The sequence below is a fragment of the Phyllobates terribilis genome, unplaced genomic scaffold, assembly GCF_046119375.1.
Source record: "Phyllobates terribilis strain yellow unplaced genomic scaffold, ASM4611937v1 Scaffold_7__3_contigs__length_470593459, whole genome shotgun sequence".
Classification (NCBI taxonomy): Eukaryota; Metazoa; Chordata; class Amphibia; order Anura; family Dendrobatidae; genus Phyllobates; species Phyllobates terribilis.
Genome location: NW_027362767.1, coordinates 223318451 through 223332546, shown reverse-complemented (window position 1 = coordinate 223332546; position 14096 = coordinate 223318451). Strand labels below are relative to the sequence as shown.

The window sequence follows — 14096 nt, the reverse complement described above, 5'->3', positions numbered from 1 at the left end:
TTTTCTGCAGCCATACATGTCTGGGATAATTCATGGGATTATGAATGGAAGATGACAATGTCAACATTTTATATAATCAGTTAACCAGGTTCCTGAAAAGTCCATTTGTAACGCATGGCAAGGGTGCTGCAACATCTATTACTGACATCTATTAACAGAGATTACTGGTGAATATGTAAGAAAGATGTACCTGCAACAACCAGTAGATAGAGCCAAAATCTCCTTGTAGTACCCAGTAAAGAAGGCAGTAACTTTCCTCCTGGTTTTAGAAAGGGACGTTTTTGTAAGGTGCACAGGTCTAAGGGTGTATCTGGGGAACAGAGAGGGAGAAAGAGGAGCTGGAGGAATCACAGCAAATGGTGGAGACAGCAGGCCACCCCAGCAGTGTCAGAGAGCTGGAGACAGACTTCAGATGGAATTGAAGATGCTGTTGGCCTGTGTGCCAATCATGGCATATGCTAATTTCACTAAGCCATTTGCGCTACATACGGATGGGCGCATGAAGGGGCTGGGTGTTTCACTGACCCAAATTCAAGATGATTAGGAGCGAGTGATTGCCTATGCCAGTCAGACACTGCGGGAGCTTCTTCAAGCTGAAGATGAAGATGCTGGTAGTAGTGTGGGCAGTCACTGAGAAATTCACTGATCTCCTTATAGGAGCAGAATTCAGCTTGTGGACTGACAACAATCCCCTAGCGCACTTAGATACTGCCAAGTTAAGTGCTCTGGAACAGAGCAAATTTAACTACAAGGTGTGATACCATCCAGGTTGCAACAATGGAAATGCCGATGTTCTATTTTGCCACCCTGTTGAACCCGCCAACAACCCCACAGATGAAGAATTGGAAGAAACTGAAGCTCCTAACTTCATGCTGCTAGATAAGGAAACCATCCAAGCTTACCATGACTTGGAGACTGGCCCTATTCAACAAGAAGAGCCAGCAACTGACTCGGGAGTGTACTACTGAGGACTGGTGCAACAAACAGAGTAAGGATGCCCAAGTAGAGCAGATGAGAAGATGGTACTACCCTGGCCCCAGAAAAAGAGAGCAACTGATCTTAGTTGAGAAAAGGTTGCTTCAGCAGAGAGATCAGTTGGCCCTTCGTGAAGGAATGCTGTATAGGAAAGTCAAACTGCCAACTGAGTTAGGATTCACCTGGCAGATTGTGCTCCCGAAGAGTGAAGTAAGAAGAGTATCTGAATGGGTGCACAGAAAGAAAGGACATTTTGGTCCAACAAAGACATTTGCATGGTTACTGAGGTATTACTACCATTCTCTACTACAAGGCACGGCCTTTGAAGATTGCAAAAACTGTCAAAGCTGTAATCTGTCAAAAGCTGGGGAGCAACAGGCCCCAGTGGGGATGGTGCAAACTACTTACCCATTGCAGTTACTATCAATCGATTACCTGACAGTCGAAGAGTCTTTACAAGGCCTCACGTACCTGCTATCACTTCACCAAGTTTGCTGTAGCAGTGCCCACAAGAGATCAAACAGAAGAATCTGCCACACAAGCCCTATAGAAGACCTTCATTCTTCCTTACGGATGCCTTACTCAACTACACTCAGATCAAGGGGCTTGCTTTGAAGGTAGGGTGATTGAAGAATTGTGCTGGTTATATGGAATCCACAAGACACGGACAACTACCATCGTCAGGGTAACGGTGCATGTGAACGCCTAAATCGTAACTTTACGAACTCTTGTAGAAGAGTAAAAAAAGAAAGATGTCTTCAATACATTACTGAACTTGTATGGGTGTATAACAGCACCGTACACTCCACCACCAGCTACTCGTTCTTTCTATTGATGTTTGGAAGAATGTAGAGATGTTCTCTCAACATGATGTTACAGGAGAATGAAGAGGATGGAGATTGGATGCCACAGACCTGGATGGGATCAATTGCAGAAAGGTACAGGAAATGTATAATTTGGTGGCCCATAGACTCAGCGCACGCTCACTAACAGTTAATAGGAAACTGCGTGAGCTGCCAGTGCAAGTAGGAGACTGTCATTGTGCACAACAAGACAGCTCGAAGAGCCGGAAAGTTATAGCATAGATGGGAGCCCATTCCCTATGAAGTGAGGAGACAGCCTAATCCAGTAGTACCAGTATTCAAGGTCAAACCCAAGGGTGTTTCAGGGCCCCCGAGGATGGTCCACAGAAATATGCTATGAACTTGTACATTTGTGAGCAGACATCCACCAGCAGCAATAGTTGACCCTCCAACAACAGAGAGGATATCGGAAGATGAAGACTGATGGGTATCACCGGGTCCAAAGGCTGAACCATTTGAAGGAAGAGATGAGGGTGTTGTTTCAACAAGGGAAATAGAGACCAGCCATCCATGCATGGAGGAGTCCTCCTAGATAAATCACTCTCAAGGTTCCAACTTTGACAGACTGCCGTTCTAGATTTGAGGACTACATCGTCAACACACAGGTTGCCGGGATGACAATCTAAAAATGGGAGGATGAAGGTGTAACACATGGTAAGAGTGCCACAACACCTAGAGATTACTGGAAAATATGCAAGAAAGATGTACCTGCAATGATCAGTAAAAGGAGTAAAAACCTCCTTGTAGTACACAGTAATGAAGGCAGGAATTTTCCTTCTGGGTTTAGTCAGGAACGTTTTTTGTAAGGTGCACAGGTCAAAGGATGCATCCTGGGGAACAAAGGAGCTGGAGGAATCACATCAACTGATGGAGACGGCAGGCCACCCAAGCAGTGTCAGAGGCCTGGAGACAGACTGTGACTTCTCTTAGAATACTGCAGCCAGGCAGAGTGACCAGGTATAGACAGAGACTGTGTATAGTGCAGATGGAATCCAGCACCAGGGCCTACCCCATAAAGAGCACATGTGCAAGCTGCAGAGCAGGACAAGAGGATAGCACCCTCAGAGGCCATAGCAGCAAGATCCACAGTCCATCACCTGTGACTGCAAGTATTCAGAGACTGATTATTGCCATCGTGGCATGGTGCCTCTATTCAGAACCCATCCAGCTTAACAGACTTCAACCTTACACACTGTCACCACGGCAGTAACTCACATGCTTCCCCAGCACCACACCACTCACCATGGTCACCACGTGGCTTTTCCTCAAATCAGGCCGGCTTGCTGAGTTTTGCCCCTTGCAGCACACTCCTTAGCACTGCGGCATATGAAGGTGTTTTCCATGTTGCTTTAGGGGATCATGGTAGATCTCTGCAGGAATTTAATCCTGCTGTGTCCTGCAGAGATTAGATTAGCCAGCAAGCTCTTTATTAGGAAGCTCCTCCCACCACTCCTTGCCTGAACGTTAGTTCCTAGCCAGTCCGTCTGCTAGTGTCCTGTTTGTGAAGGTTTTTTTGTTTCTCCTGTTATTAACCCGTCTCGTAAACCCGTCCTGTCTGACCTCTCTGCTCCGGACCTTGGCTATATACAGTATACTGATCATGTCCTGCCTGCCCTGACCTCCTATCGTCTGACCACATTTTTTGTCTTCGTCCTCTTGTCAGCTGATAGAGTCCCAGGGACTGCCCTAGGTGGTGCCTGGTGTGTACCAGCGGCTCAGCCTATCCTCACCACCAGAGGCTCTAGTGAAGACTCGGTAGACACTTAGTCACACCTCTCCAGGGTAAGCCTGGCCTGTGACGCAGTGGGTCCACACTCCACCAGCGTTACACACATTTATTATATCATCATAATATAGGTGAAAAGTATTTGACCACGGGGATTAAAGCTCGTTGGATAGCTCCAATACTTTATGGGATGGAGAAAGTCACTCTGTAGGTCCCATAGAAGTATATTGCGCAGCCTCAAGATCAGTGGGGACCCCACTGGCCTGGCCATTAAGTGATTATATACTAGATAGGTGATAAATTCATTTACTGGGATAAAACTTTTTGGGTTTCAGACTACACACACAATTTCAGTGTTTCAGACTACACGCAGAGAATAACATCACCCGAACCTGCCAATATCGATGGGTTTAGCTGATGGTTTAATGCGATTGTCCCCCGGTAGATGATTTTGGGAGACTTCAGGATCAGGCTTTTCCTATTTTGAACTGACAAACAATCCTTCTGTTTCTTAGAGATAACCCGCCACTTAGGATGTCTGGCAGCGGCTCTCTCAGAGAACACAGGAGCGCTCGGCAGAATGCACGCTCCTGTGTATGGTAGAGATGGTAGACATAGCTGTCGGCTGAATGTTAGGTTGGCTGGCAGCTATCTAAAGTATATTGGGGGGGCTTTAGAAAGGTTCGGAAGGCTAAAAGAAGTGACATTTTCAACACTTCCTTTAGTTTCTCGGCTCTTCCTTAAATATTTAAAATAAAAGCATATTAGGGAGGAGTTAACTAGCCAGTAATAAGGGTTTTTTCTAAAGGGGTTACTTTCCCTGAAGAGTTTTTTAAAAAAAACTTTATGGGGGAAACCATCAACAAGTATTCAGCTTGTCTGCACTTCAAAGGGTATATTATTCATTTTTCAATGGATGTGCTTTACATGAACATAAAGAGTCCCGCAGAGTAAGATCTAAGAGGTAAAGTTATTCCTGAAAGATTTCTCAGCGAGCATTGCATGGCCTATAAGTCTCCATACATCAGCTTGGCAGTCTCCTTTCTTAGCAGTCATCAATGGCCTCTCAACCAGTCTCTTACTTTGAACTGATGAGAATCAAGAACTCTAAAATAGTTGTATGCTATGGCTTGGCTTTATATCCTGAGCCATGTGGAAGGCTCTTTAAAGAATGACTGTTCAAACCAAGGGTGCACCAAGCGCTCGTACTTGGTTTGGCTAAACAGTTCAGTGCACCTTCCCACCTACTTGTTTTCCATCTCCAATCTTCACTGGCTCCAAAAAGCCAGAACAGTCAAAGAAGAGGGGGGTTTGACAGCAGAGTTCAGTCACAGAGGCGGTGGTGCCGGCGTGGTTTCAGACACCGTGCCTGTAACTGTAACTGACTTGACAGTAGGCTCTTCATTAGGACCGGCTGTCAGTCAGTACCGGGGGTGCGATTAAAACTGCCACTCTCTATACACAGAATGGTGACTGAACCGCGACGGCGCTGCCTCTATAACTGAATGCGGAATACTGCCGGGAGGAATAAAGCTAAGTTCCTTCCTGCAACGCGGCTCTAAGTGCGGGAAGCCGGGCAGGTTCAGAACACTATAATCCTGCAGATTAACACCATATCTGCAGGGTTAATAGCTTTTTTTTCATGTAACAGGTTCCCTTTAAATTACAGCATTGCAGCAGAAGTGAACCAGAGGCAGTACGATCTAAAACTGTAATTCCCAGGGTCACATTACAGGAGATAGCTGGGGGTCCAAGCAGCAGGACACACTTTCATCTCGGGGTCAATCTAACGCAGTATAGTCCAAAATGGACTTTAGTGCATGGAAGTATGGCGGTGTTCACACTGCTGTCGGCGGCAGATCCGACAGAGCCTGCATGTAGTGCGATTTAGAATGAGGTCCTTCTGGTTGATCTAAGGCTACGTACATAACAGAGGATACATTACAGGATCCGCTCACTTGCTCCAAGCTACTGACTGGTTCCCGTAGTGTAAAAATGAGACAAAGTATGATATTACGTGACAGTAAAAAAAGAGCGACGGGAAGAAATTGCAAATAGGGGACAATGTAATGTGCTGTAAAATAACCCGAAGGATATGAGAATGCAGGGGCTGTGAATGCTGCTGTCTGGGATGGATCCTTTTCGTGTCCCTCGTGAGTCACAGATTGCATGCCCCCCTGCTGGAATGTGGTTTCATCAGTCTCTGACACTTCATCTGGTGCCTTATCTGAGCCTCCCACAGCTTGGTAACACCACACAATGGCAGCACAGGCTTCTGGGCGGTCAATGCTGACTATAGAGGTTCAGCAGGTGTTAACGGAGGAGGAGGAGGGAAGCGAGGTGGCACAGAGATGCAAACTGTTACAGGACTATTAATCGGGATGTCCACTACTATGATATCTTTTGAATAGGTCATTAATATTAGATCGGTGGGATCCGACACCTGGCACCACCATTGAGCAACTGTTATGTGCTGCGGCAGAAGCAGCCGGATGTGAACCATGTACGGAGCTGAACAGCACAGCTTTGTGCACAGTTTAGTGGCCGCTCCTGGGTCCTGCAGATCAGCTTCTATTAATGTGAATAGCAGCTGATCAGTGGGAATAATGGTGTCGGACCACCGCCGATCTGATATCGATATAGAAACTTACAGCAAAAAAACCTTTGCCTCAGTAGATGGACCGTCACCGATCAGACACTCATGGCTTATAATAGAATTCATGGTCTGGATACAGATCTAGCAACAGTTTGAAAAGTTTTGCAGAAGTCTCTGGTTGCAAACAATGTCCTTTAAATGGTAACGAAGGTCATATTTTGGGGAAATGAATGAAGAATTGCGTTATGGGTCAATTATTAAGGTCCCCAGAACATTTCAGTAGAAATATAGTATACGGACACGATACAACTGTGGGTCTTTATATGAGGCAGCAGTTACTGTGGATCCGGACACATCAGTCACACATAGTGAGGCTATGATGAAAATCACAAGGGCTGCACGTTCTTACTCAGTGGCCTTGACATACTTACACAGCAACAAAGTTGCCCACAATCACCGCCCCGATCACAGTGGAGTAAACGGTCATTGTGTGCAGTCAATGATTTGCTTATTATATTTGTATCAGAGGTTCAGGGATATTGTGATAAGTCATTCACTTCCATAAAAAACAATATGATGAAACTTTTGTTATCGAACCCTCTACACAGAGCCATACCCAGACTTTCTTTCACCTTTTCAGCACCCGGGTTTATAAACCCTATTAGGTAGTGCTCGAGGGGATGTCTCAGTTCGGAATCCGCATTTCTTTGTCAGTGTGGAGACTAGTAACAAAGAGGGTCTCCATCTTTGGAAGACCAGTCCTGTTTTTGTATCACACAGACAACCCACTGATTTGAATAGGAATTGTGTAATGCTTCATTTTCCCTGTGGTGGGCGCTGCAGGGAAATTGAACACTTCCTTCCTTCCAGGTTTCCAAAAAATATCACTGAGGGCCCCTAACAGGGAGACACTCTGTGATAAATTCATTGTTCTCACCTTTCCAACAGGTAGGAAATTGTCCAAAATGAAGGAACCGAAAAGCTTCCCCCATTAAATAATTTTTGGATACTGGACAGAGATGAGCAATTCGATTCATGATGACCTGGTCCGGCATCCAGTCCAGTCCTCCATGGCAGCTGGCCTTCATTTCGCACCATGCTTCTAAGTGCATCGCACTAGGCCTCACAACACAGGTCATGAAATTACGAGGCTAAGTAAGTGCAAGGATGCCGGGTGCAGAAGTGAAGACCAGCTGCCACAGAGGACCAGATGTTTGCCGGACCAAGGCAACGTCAATTGGATTGTGCCTCTAACACACTGGGTATAATTTATTTCAACAACCCTCATCTTGATCAGCACTGTACAGGCGAACAGTCACTTTGGATTTGGCAACAGTGCTGAATAAATACAGTAAGTCCTGGCAATCCTTCCCCTATTAGGTTTTTCTAGTATGTAAATGAACGCAGCATAATCATAGGGGAGGGAGCGGGTGATGATGACAGATGGTCTTGAGACTACTGCCTCTCCCACTTGTCACATTTTGTAATGGGCACAGCAGTCTTTGCTGATGCCAATTATCAGATATCTGCACAGTCTGAGTGAATGAAGTGATGGGCACAAGCTGATGACGTTGCTTACAGACGCAACAGGAATCTGACTGGAGGGGCACTGAAACTAAGTAATTTAGAATATGAAGGTGTCCAGAAAGACTTTCCATCAAAATATTAACCAATTTTTATATGGATTTGTCCAGCGTTTGTTGGCCACAATGTGATTTGTTTATGGCAGATCGGATGCTACCAGTTTGGTGCTCTGTTTCCGTTCCATACTTCTAAACATGGATGGGAAATATAAAGGTTGTGGGTGTATACAGTGTAGGGATTCACACGCTCTGTTAGGGGCTAAGGTACGTACAGGCACGAACGTTTAATATCAAAACAGTGTAAAGTTTATGAATAAAAATAAACTTTACACTGTTTTGATATTAATCATCCGTGCCTGTATATACCGTAGCACCTACCAGAGCATGAGCCCCTACAGTTGGTGGAGAATGCGGGCATGAAATCCCAAACAGCACAGGTGATTGCAGTGTAAAGACTGAATGTCCTGGGTAAAGGCAGCTACAGCAGTTCAGACACAGTCTTTCTCAGGGTAGGCAAAGTAAACATCACGGTCTCAACCATACAGCGATACAGGCACTCCTGAGGCTCAGTCTGATCACCATTAATGGTCACTCTCCAGCTCCAACACGTCAGACACACCTGAGCCCACCCAGTAGCCTTTTAGAGGACCTAAAAGCCTTGGATTGGAAGTATGGGAGCAACTTTGCCCATCCAGGCTCTTTTGGTCGCTCCTAAATCCCGGACCCAAAACCCGGTTCCAATAAAATCCTCTCGGTAACCTACTGTTACTGGTGTATTCTCTTCCGGGACTTACATCACCGAGGCCAACCACCTCGGTGAATCATACCTTCCATTTAGGACTTTGCTTCCTGCTTCCTTACAACAGATTTAGCTCATGTCTATATTAACCATTTGTTGCCCTGTGTGTTGTTCTTTATGACTGGTCTATAAAGCTAAAGCTTGGAAAAAATGTCCTGAAGTTGTGGAATGTGTTGTCGTCTCTCGCGGACTTAAGCATCTGTGATGCGGACCTGCTAACGAGATTAGATGGAAGCAGAGAGAACGACACTAATCTGTGCAAATCTGACACAAGTCTCCAGGTGTAATGTTGTGATGGTGCCGGTTCTGTAAGGACATAGCTGCGTAATAAGCCGCTCATTATTGTGTAAATGCACTTCCGTTTCTAGAGCGTCAAAAGGTGACAAATATTTTGGACCATAAGTGTATGTCCACCCCGGATGGGGAGGTATACCAGGTGGATTTCTGTCCAGAGCGTATTGCAAAACTCATGCAGCTGGAAATTAATCTGCAGCGTGTCTATTATTGTGGATTGTAATTGGCCCATGAAAGCCAACTGCAATCTATGCTAACTGATTCTCACACTAGAGATCTACGAGAAGTCCTGGAACTTACTAGCATGAAGTATTGCCAAAATAAGATGGGGTACAGAACAACAATTGCCTATGAAAATGCAACAAACTTTATTAATCAATGAACATTGCAATAAAAGGGTCCCCCAACTGTCCCAGAGTCCCACACTAAGTCTCCACTGCTGCTCCTGGTGTCTGTCATTGTGTGCAGCACTGCTGTCATGTCAAAAAGCACTGCAGCCAATCAGTGAGCTCTGCAGCTCTGTCCTTCAACTCAGGCAGAGCCACTGAGTTCATTGATTGACAGCAGCGCTGCAGACAATAACAGACACTGGGAGCAGGCACAGAATCTCAGCACTGGACCCGTTGACGATGCAAAGTTTTTTTTTTGTTTTTTTTTAAACCAAACTGCACTCGGGGGTTCAGAGGTTTCTGAAAACGGAAACCCCCTTTATAAAGGAGGTGATCCGAGAATATAATATATACAAGCACTTGCAGAATAGGTTATAAGATAACAAACCAACCATTACTTACTCATAATATCCAGGACCACTCCAGCCCTGATATTCTGGTGGTCCAAACTTGTCCTACAGCAATGACATCGTGTACATTGCGGTAACCACAAATCACTGGCTTTAGCAGTTGCATGCCGCACATGGTAGCAACACTTTAGCTAACAACTCCCTATTCATTTCCATCTCTACTATGAAATTGTGCACATAGTCAAATACGCAACACATTTTCATGGGCAGTAGCAACTTTATGAATTTGCAAACGCAAAGGGAAAAATGTGCGGATTTGCAGCACCTTATCGGCTGACGTGTTTAGGTCTCCGTGGAATTCTCCCAAGTGCATGAACCCTAAAAGTGCCGCTGCTTTTTTTTGGCAAACCCCTGACCAGTATTGAAAGAACCATGGTTGCGTAATAATTCCAATTAGACACTTATAGTAGCCACGTTGTGTTAATGGCCTAGAGCGCCATGGTGCACTATAGTAGATGTGCAGCACATAACTAGTGCAAAAGAAGATAAAATAAATCACATCAGAAACGTTGTCTTTTTTGATGATCTTAGTGAAAATGGCACAAGAGATGACGAGCGCCAATAGGGCAGTGGTACCCGGTTTGTCTACATACGACAAGACGCGTAATCACCGAGCACTGAGATGGCGCTCGCTGCATTCTGAAATCGTAATGAATAGAACAACATGATCACAAAAACCCAATGTGCACCGATCTGGTTTGTTTTTTGGGAAAGGGGTAAGAAACATTCACTTCAGTGAAAACTTTCCTTTTGTGTGCTGGGACTAAGGAGTCCTGGCGGCTGATAGATACTTCACATGCTCAGAAAGTTTCCAAGGTTACTGGTGACAAAAGAACGCCTGCTGCCTCCATCACAGACCAGACAATGGTGAGATCTGAAGGCTCCGTGTACAAATGTGAGACGAGCAAAGAAAATAATACAGAAAAATAAAACCAATATCGATTCATTTCTTTAAAACAGGAAAAAAAAGGGAGAAAAAGTAGCACTTGTTTCAGTATTTGTAAATATGTTTCCAAAGATGCATGAACATAAAATAATGTTACTTTTGGTATCTAATTGTATCCTTGTTGTTGCATTATCATCACGTAACATCTGTAAATCTACTTCATGGTACATGTTCGATTTCTAAGGGTTGCACCAGGTATAGAAGAAGGCAAAATGATAAAATACCTTGTTAGGATGATAGGCTTACCATGTTCACAGATAGAGAGGAGCAGCAGTGTAAAGGTCCTCTGTAAGCTGAGATTAACTCTCCTGAACTCCATGCTAAGTAGCAGATGTGTGCTCTGGAAGGAGAAAAATCCTTAAACATGGAAGGGTACAGTGGCCGCCTCGCTTATAGGGTCAGGGGGCTGTGTGCTGGAGGCTTGGGCTGAGTGAGCCGAAGTTTGGGACTAGCACTAGAGTTGTGGACAGAGACTGTGATGCCTGACACTCTGGGACTGGATAGGACTAAATACTGGGCTGGATTTCCCGGAAAGGACTTAAGAGGAGCTACACAAAGTCTGGAGAAGACTTCACATGACTGAGAATTTTCTGCATGACTAGTAGAGGTAAACTTGGCTGCAGACTGAGAAAATATTCTATATTTTTAAACACATATAGTCGTACTTGCAACATCTGTACAGTTTTTAGATTTCACTCAATCACTGATGCTGATCCAAAATAATTTTGATTTTGCTCTACAATGACTCCTGTACTTCTTCTATTATTATGCTTATACAATGCTTGCATTCCCTCTATGTAGCAGTCGGCATCTTGATCAGAGTTACAGTACCCAAATTGAACGATAACGCCAATACGCTCTTAACGCAGCGCTCTGCCCATCAGGCTGGCAAAAATCTGTACCTAAATAACATTAAAGGAGAATAATTAATTCTCAGAATTAGCTTTGGATAAAAACTCAATTAAATTAAAAACAAAATCACTTAATCAAAAAAGTTTTAATACAATTTGTGCGACATTTTTTTCATGATGAATGAACCCAAGTTCACATGTTAAGCCAAAACAATTCGTGGAAGCTACAAAAGGAAATAGAAATATTTCCATTACAGTTTTTTTTTTTTCGTTTCTGTAGAATCCACTTCTGGTTTTGGATGACAAATACTGATGGGGGAATAAACTAATATTTGGGGGGCTAAAAACAAAAATTTGCACTTTGGTAACCATCTTTACTTTATGTTTCCTTTGCGTTTTCGTCGTGTTTTTTCTGCGCATATTTGTCACAAAACCTGAAGGATTTCCTGATGCCAGCAAAGTGATTGAGAATGCTGAAGTCTCATGCCCATGTTGCTTATTTTTGACTTGCAGATTTGGTGCAGATGTAAATTTGCAGCTTGTCAATTCTTTCTGCAGATTTCATCCATACTAATAAGTGGGGAAAAATCTGCCACAAAAACACATGTAAAAAAACACAAAAACTGCACCTATTTTAATCTGCACTTTTCCTGCCAAGAGATGCAGAAATTGTGCCAAAATGTCTGCAAATGAGTGCTTTGTCACACCCAGAGCACTTAATGAAATTTTGCCTCCTAAAGTTATTTCCATCCTTAGCGCCTCCCTCTCTGAGTGATGGCTCAATATGATAGTGACAAAAGGTGTCGGTCAGGAAATTTGGCACCTTTATAGGGTCTCTTGAGCACCCTAAGGTGCCCTGCTAAGGGCACTAGCCCCAGCGTTTTACTGCGCATGTGCTGCCCATCCATGCGGTACAACTGGACGTGCCGTGCGTCCTCCTTGCTCTTCTTCCAGGTGTACAGAGCGGCGCATGAGCAGTAGAGTGCTGGGGCCAGTGACCCTAGCAGGGCAACTTAGGGCACAGAGGTGAGAGAGTGGTGATCTGTGCAGGTGCTAAATTGCTTGGCCGGCAAATGAAAATAGACACCTTGAACAATCACTACCCATCATTCAGAGAGGGAGGCACCAAGTTTGGAAATAACCTCAGGAGGTAGAGTTTTGTTAAGTGTTCTGGTGATGACAAAGTCTCACTTGGATATTGCAAAAATCATGGACTTTTTCCGGATTCAGGCAACCGATAACAGGCGAAGGATAGGAGGTTGGGCTGACAGCATTGCGGTCTTTTACAGCATATCCCCATGAATACATACAGGCAGAGGGGCCACCAAGACTGCAGGAGCTGGAGGTTTAAGTAATGGAAAATCAGTGGTCATAAATATGGTCATCACAGTAAGGAGCTTCATTTTATTCACTTATATAGTGCCATCATATTCCACAACGCTTTACTGATTATCATCACTGTCCCCATTGGGGCTCACAGTTTAGATTCCCTATCAGTCTTTGGAGCGTGGGAGGAAACCAGAGAACCCGGAGGAAACCGACGCAAATACGGGGAGAACATACAAACTCCATGCAGATGTTGTCCTTGGTGGGATTTGAACCCAGGACCCCAGCGCTGCAAGCCTGCAGTGCTTACCACTGAGCCACCGTACAGTGCTAACCACTGAGCCATTGCTGCCATTAGAAGCTCATCAAGGTCATCATAGGCCTTTGGTTACAAATTTGGTTATGTGTCTAATCTGCCCAGTCTGTTGATGGTAAAGTAAATTATATACATACTTAAAAGTTTGTGATCATAGAAAGTTTATTAATTTTCTAGGAACATTTACACCACTTGCTCTGCGCTTTAATCAGTGACGGTGGATCCTGTAACAAAATGCGGAAATTCTGTAAGGGGTAAAATGCAAGAGGGTATATTTTTTTGGCAAATCGAGTTTGCTGGGTCCAATTAATTTTCCAAAAATTCAACATGAATTTGATTCACATCGATTCAGTTTGCTCATCTCTACCCATTAACCTTCACTACATTAAATGTTCTAGAACATGCACAGTAAATGTCTAGCATCAAAATCTCAGACAGAATGAGAGGATTTACCGATCCAAATTCCTGATGTGATTGCATTATTCCACTTGAAAAGACCCAAAAACAAAATCAGATCCTCAACACAGCCGCCAAGAAAGAATTAAGCAAATTGTGAATGTAATTCGGTGCACTAATGTATCCATCCGAGCTTTTTGCAACAAAGATCTAAATTCTAAAGTAATAAAAAATAGTTTTGACCGTGTAAGACTAGTCACCCAAGTGTCCTGCCTCTACTGATTGGCTGACAAACGGTATCGCCCAAAGTTGTGTCTCCCTAGTCATGGCTTGGCATGGTAAGAGTACTGCCTACTATGGGATAGTGACACCGTGGTCTACCCAGAAATAATCCACTGATGTATGTAGACACCAGGAAAGCAGTGTGTGAATATGTTTGTTACATTTATATACACATTTGTTGCATTCCTTAAAAATTGATGGTGGCATTACCTATATAATGCTTTTCTCCTTTTTTCTCATCCTAGGATGTGTCTGAAATCTTCTACTGAACGCCATGGTTCCTCGAGTCGCTCTATCAAACATGTCCATATGAAGAATCCTAAAGGGTCATCCATAAGACGTTT

The 14096-nt window shown here is 44.1% G+C and overlaps 1 protein-coding gene across 2 annotated transcripts in view; it reads right to left on the bottom strand.

Annotated features, from left to right (window-relative positions):
- The window catches only part of CRB2 (crumbs cell polarity complex component 2), a 119487-nt gene extending 108420 nt beyond the window's left edge, over positions 1–11067 (bottom strand). For both annotated transcript variants that reach the window (XM_073639754.1, XM_073639753.1), the window contains exon 1: positions 10828–11067. In XM_073639754.1, coding sequence (XP_073495855.1) covers positions 10828–10900 — 73 coding nt within the window. In that variant the 5' untranslated portion in view covers positions 10901–11067. The remainder of the gene's footprint in view (positions 1–10827) is intronic.
- Between the last annotated feature and the right edge of the window lie 3029 nt (positions 11068–14096).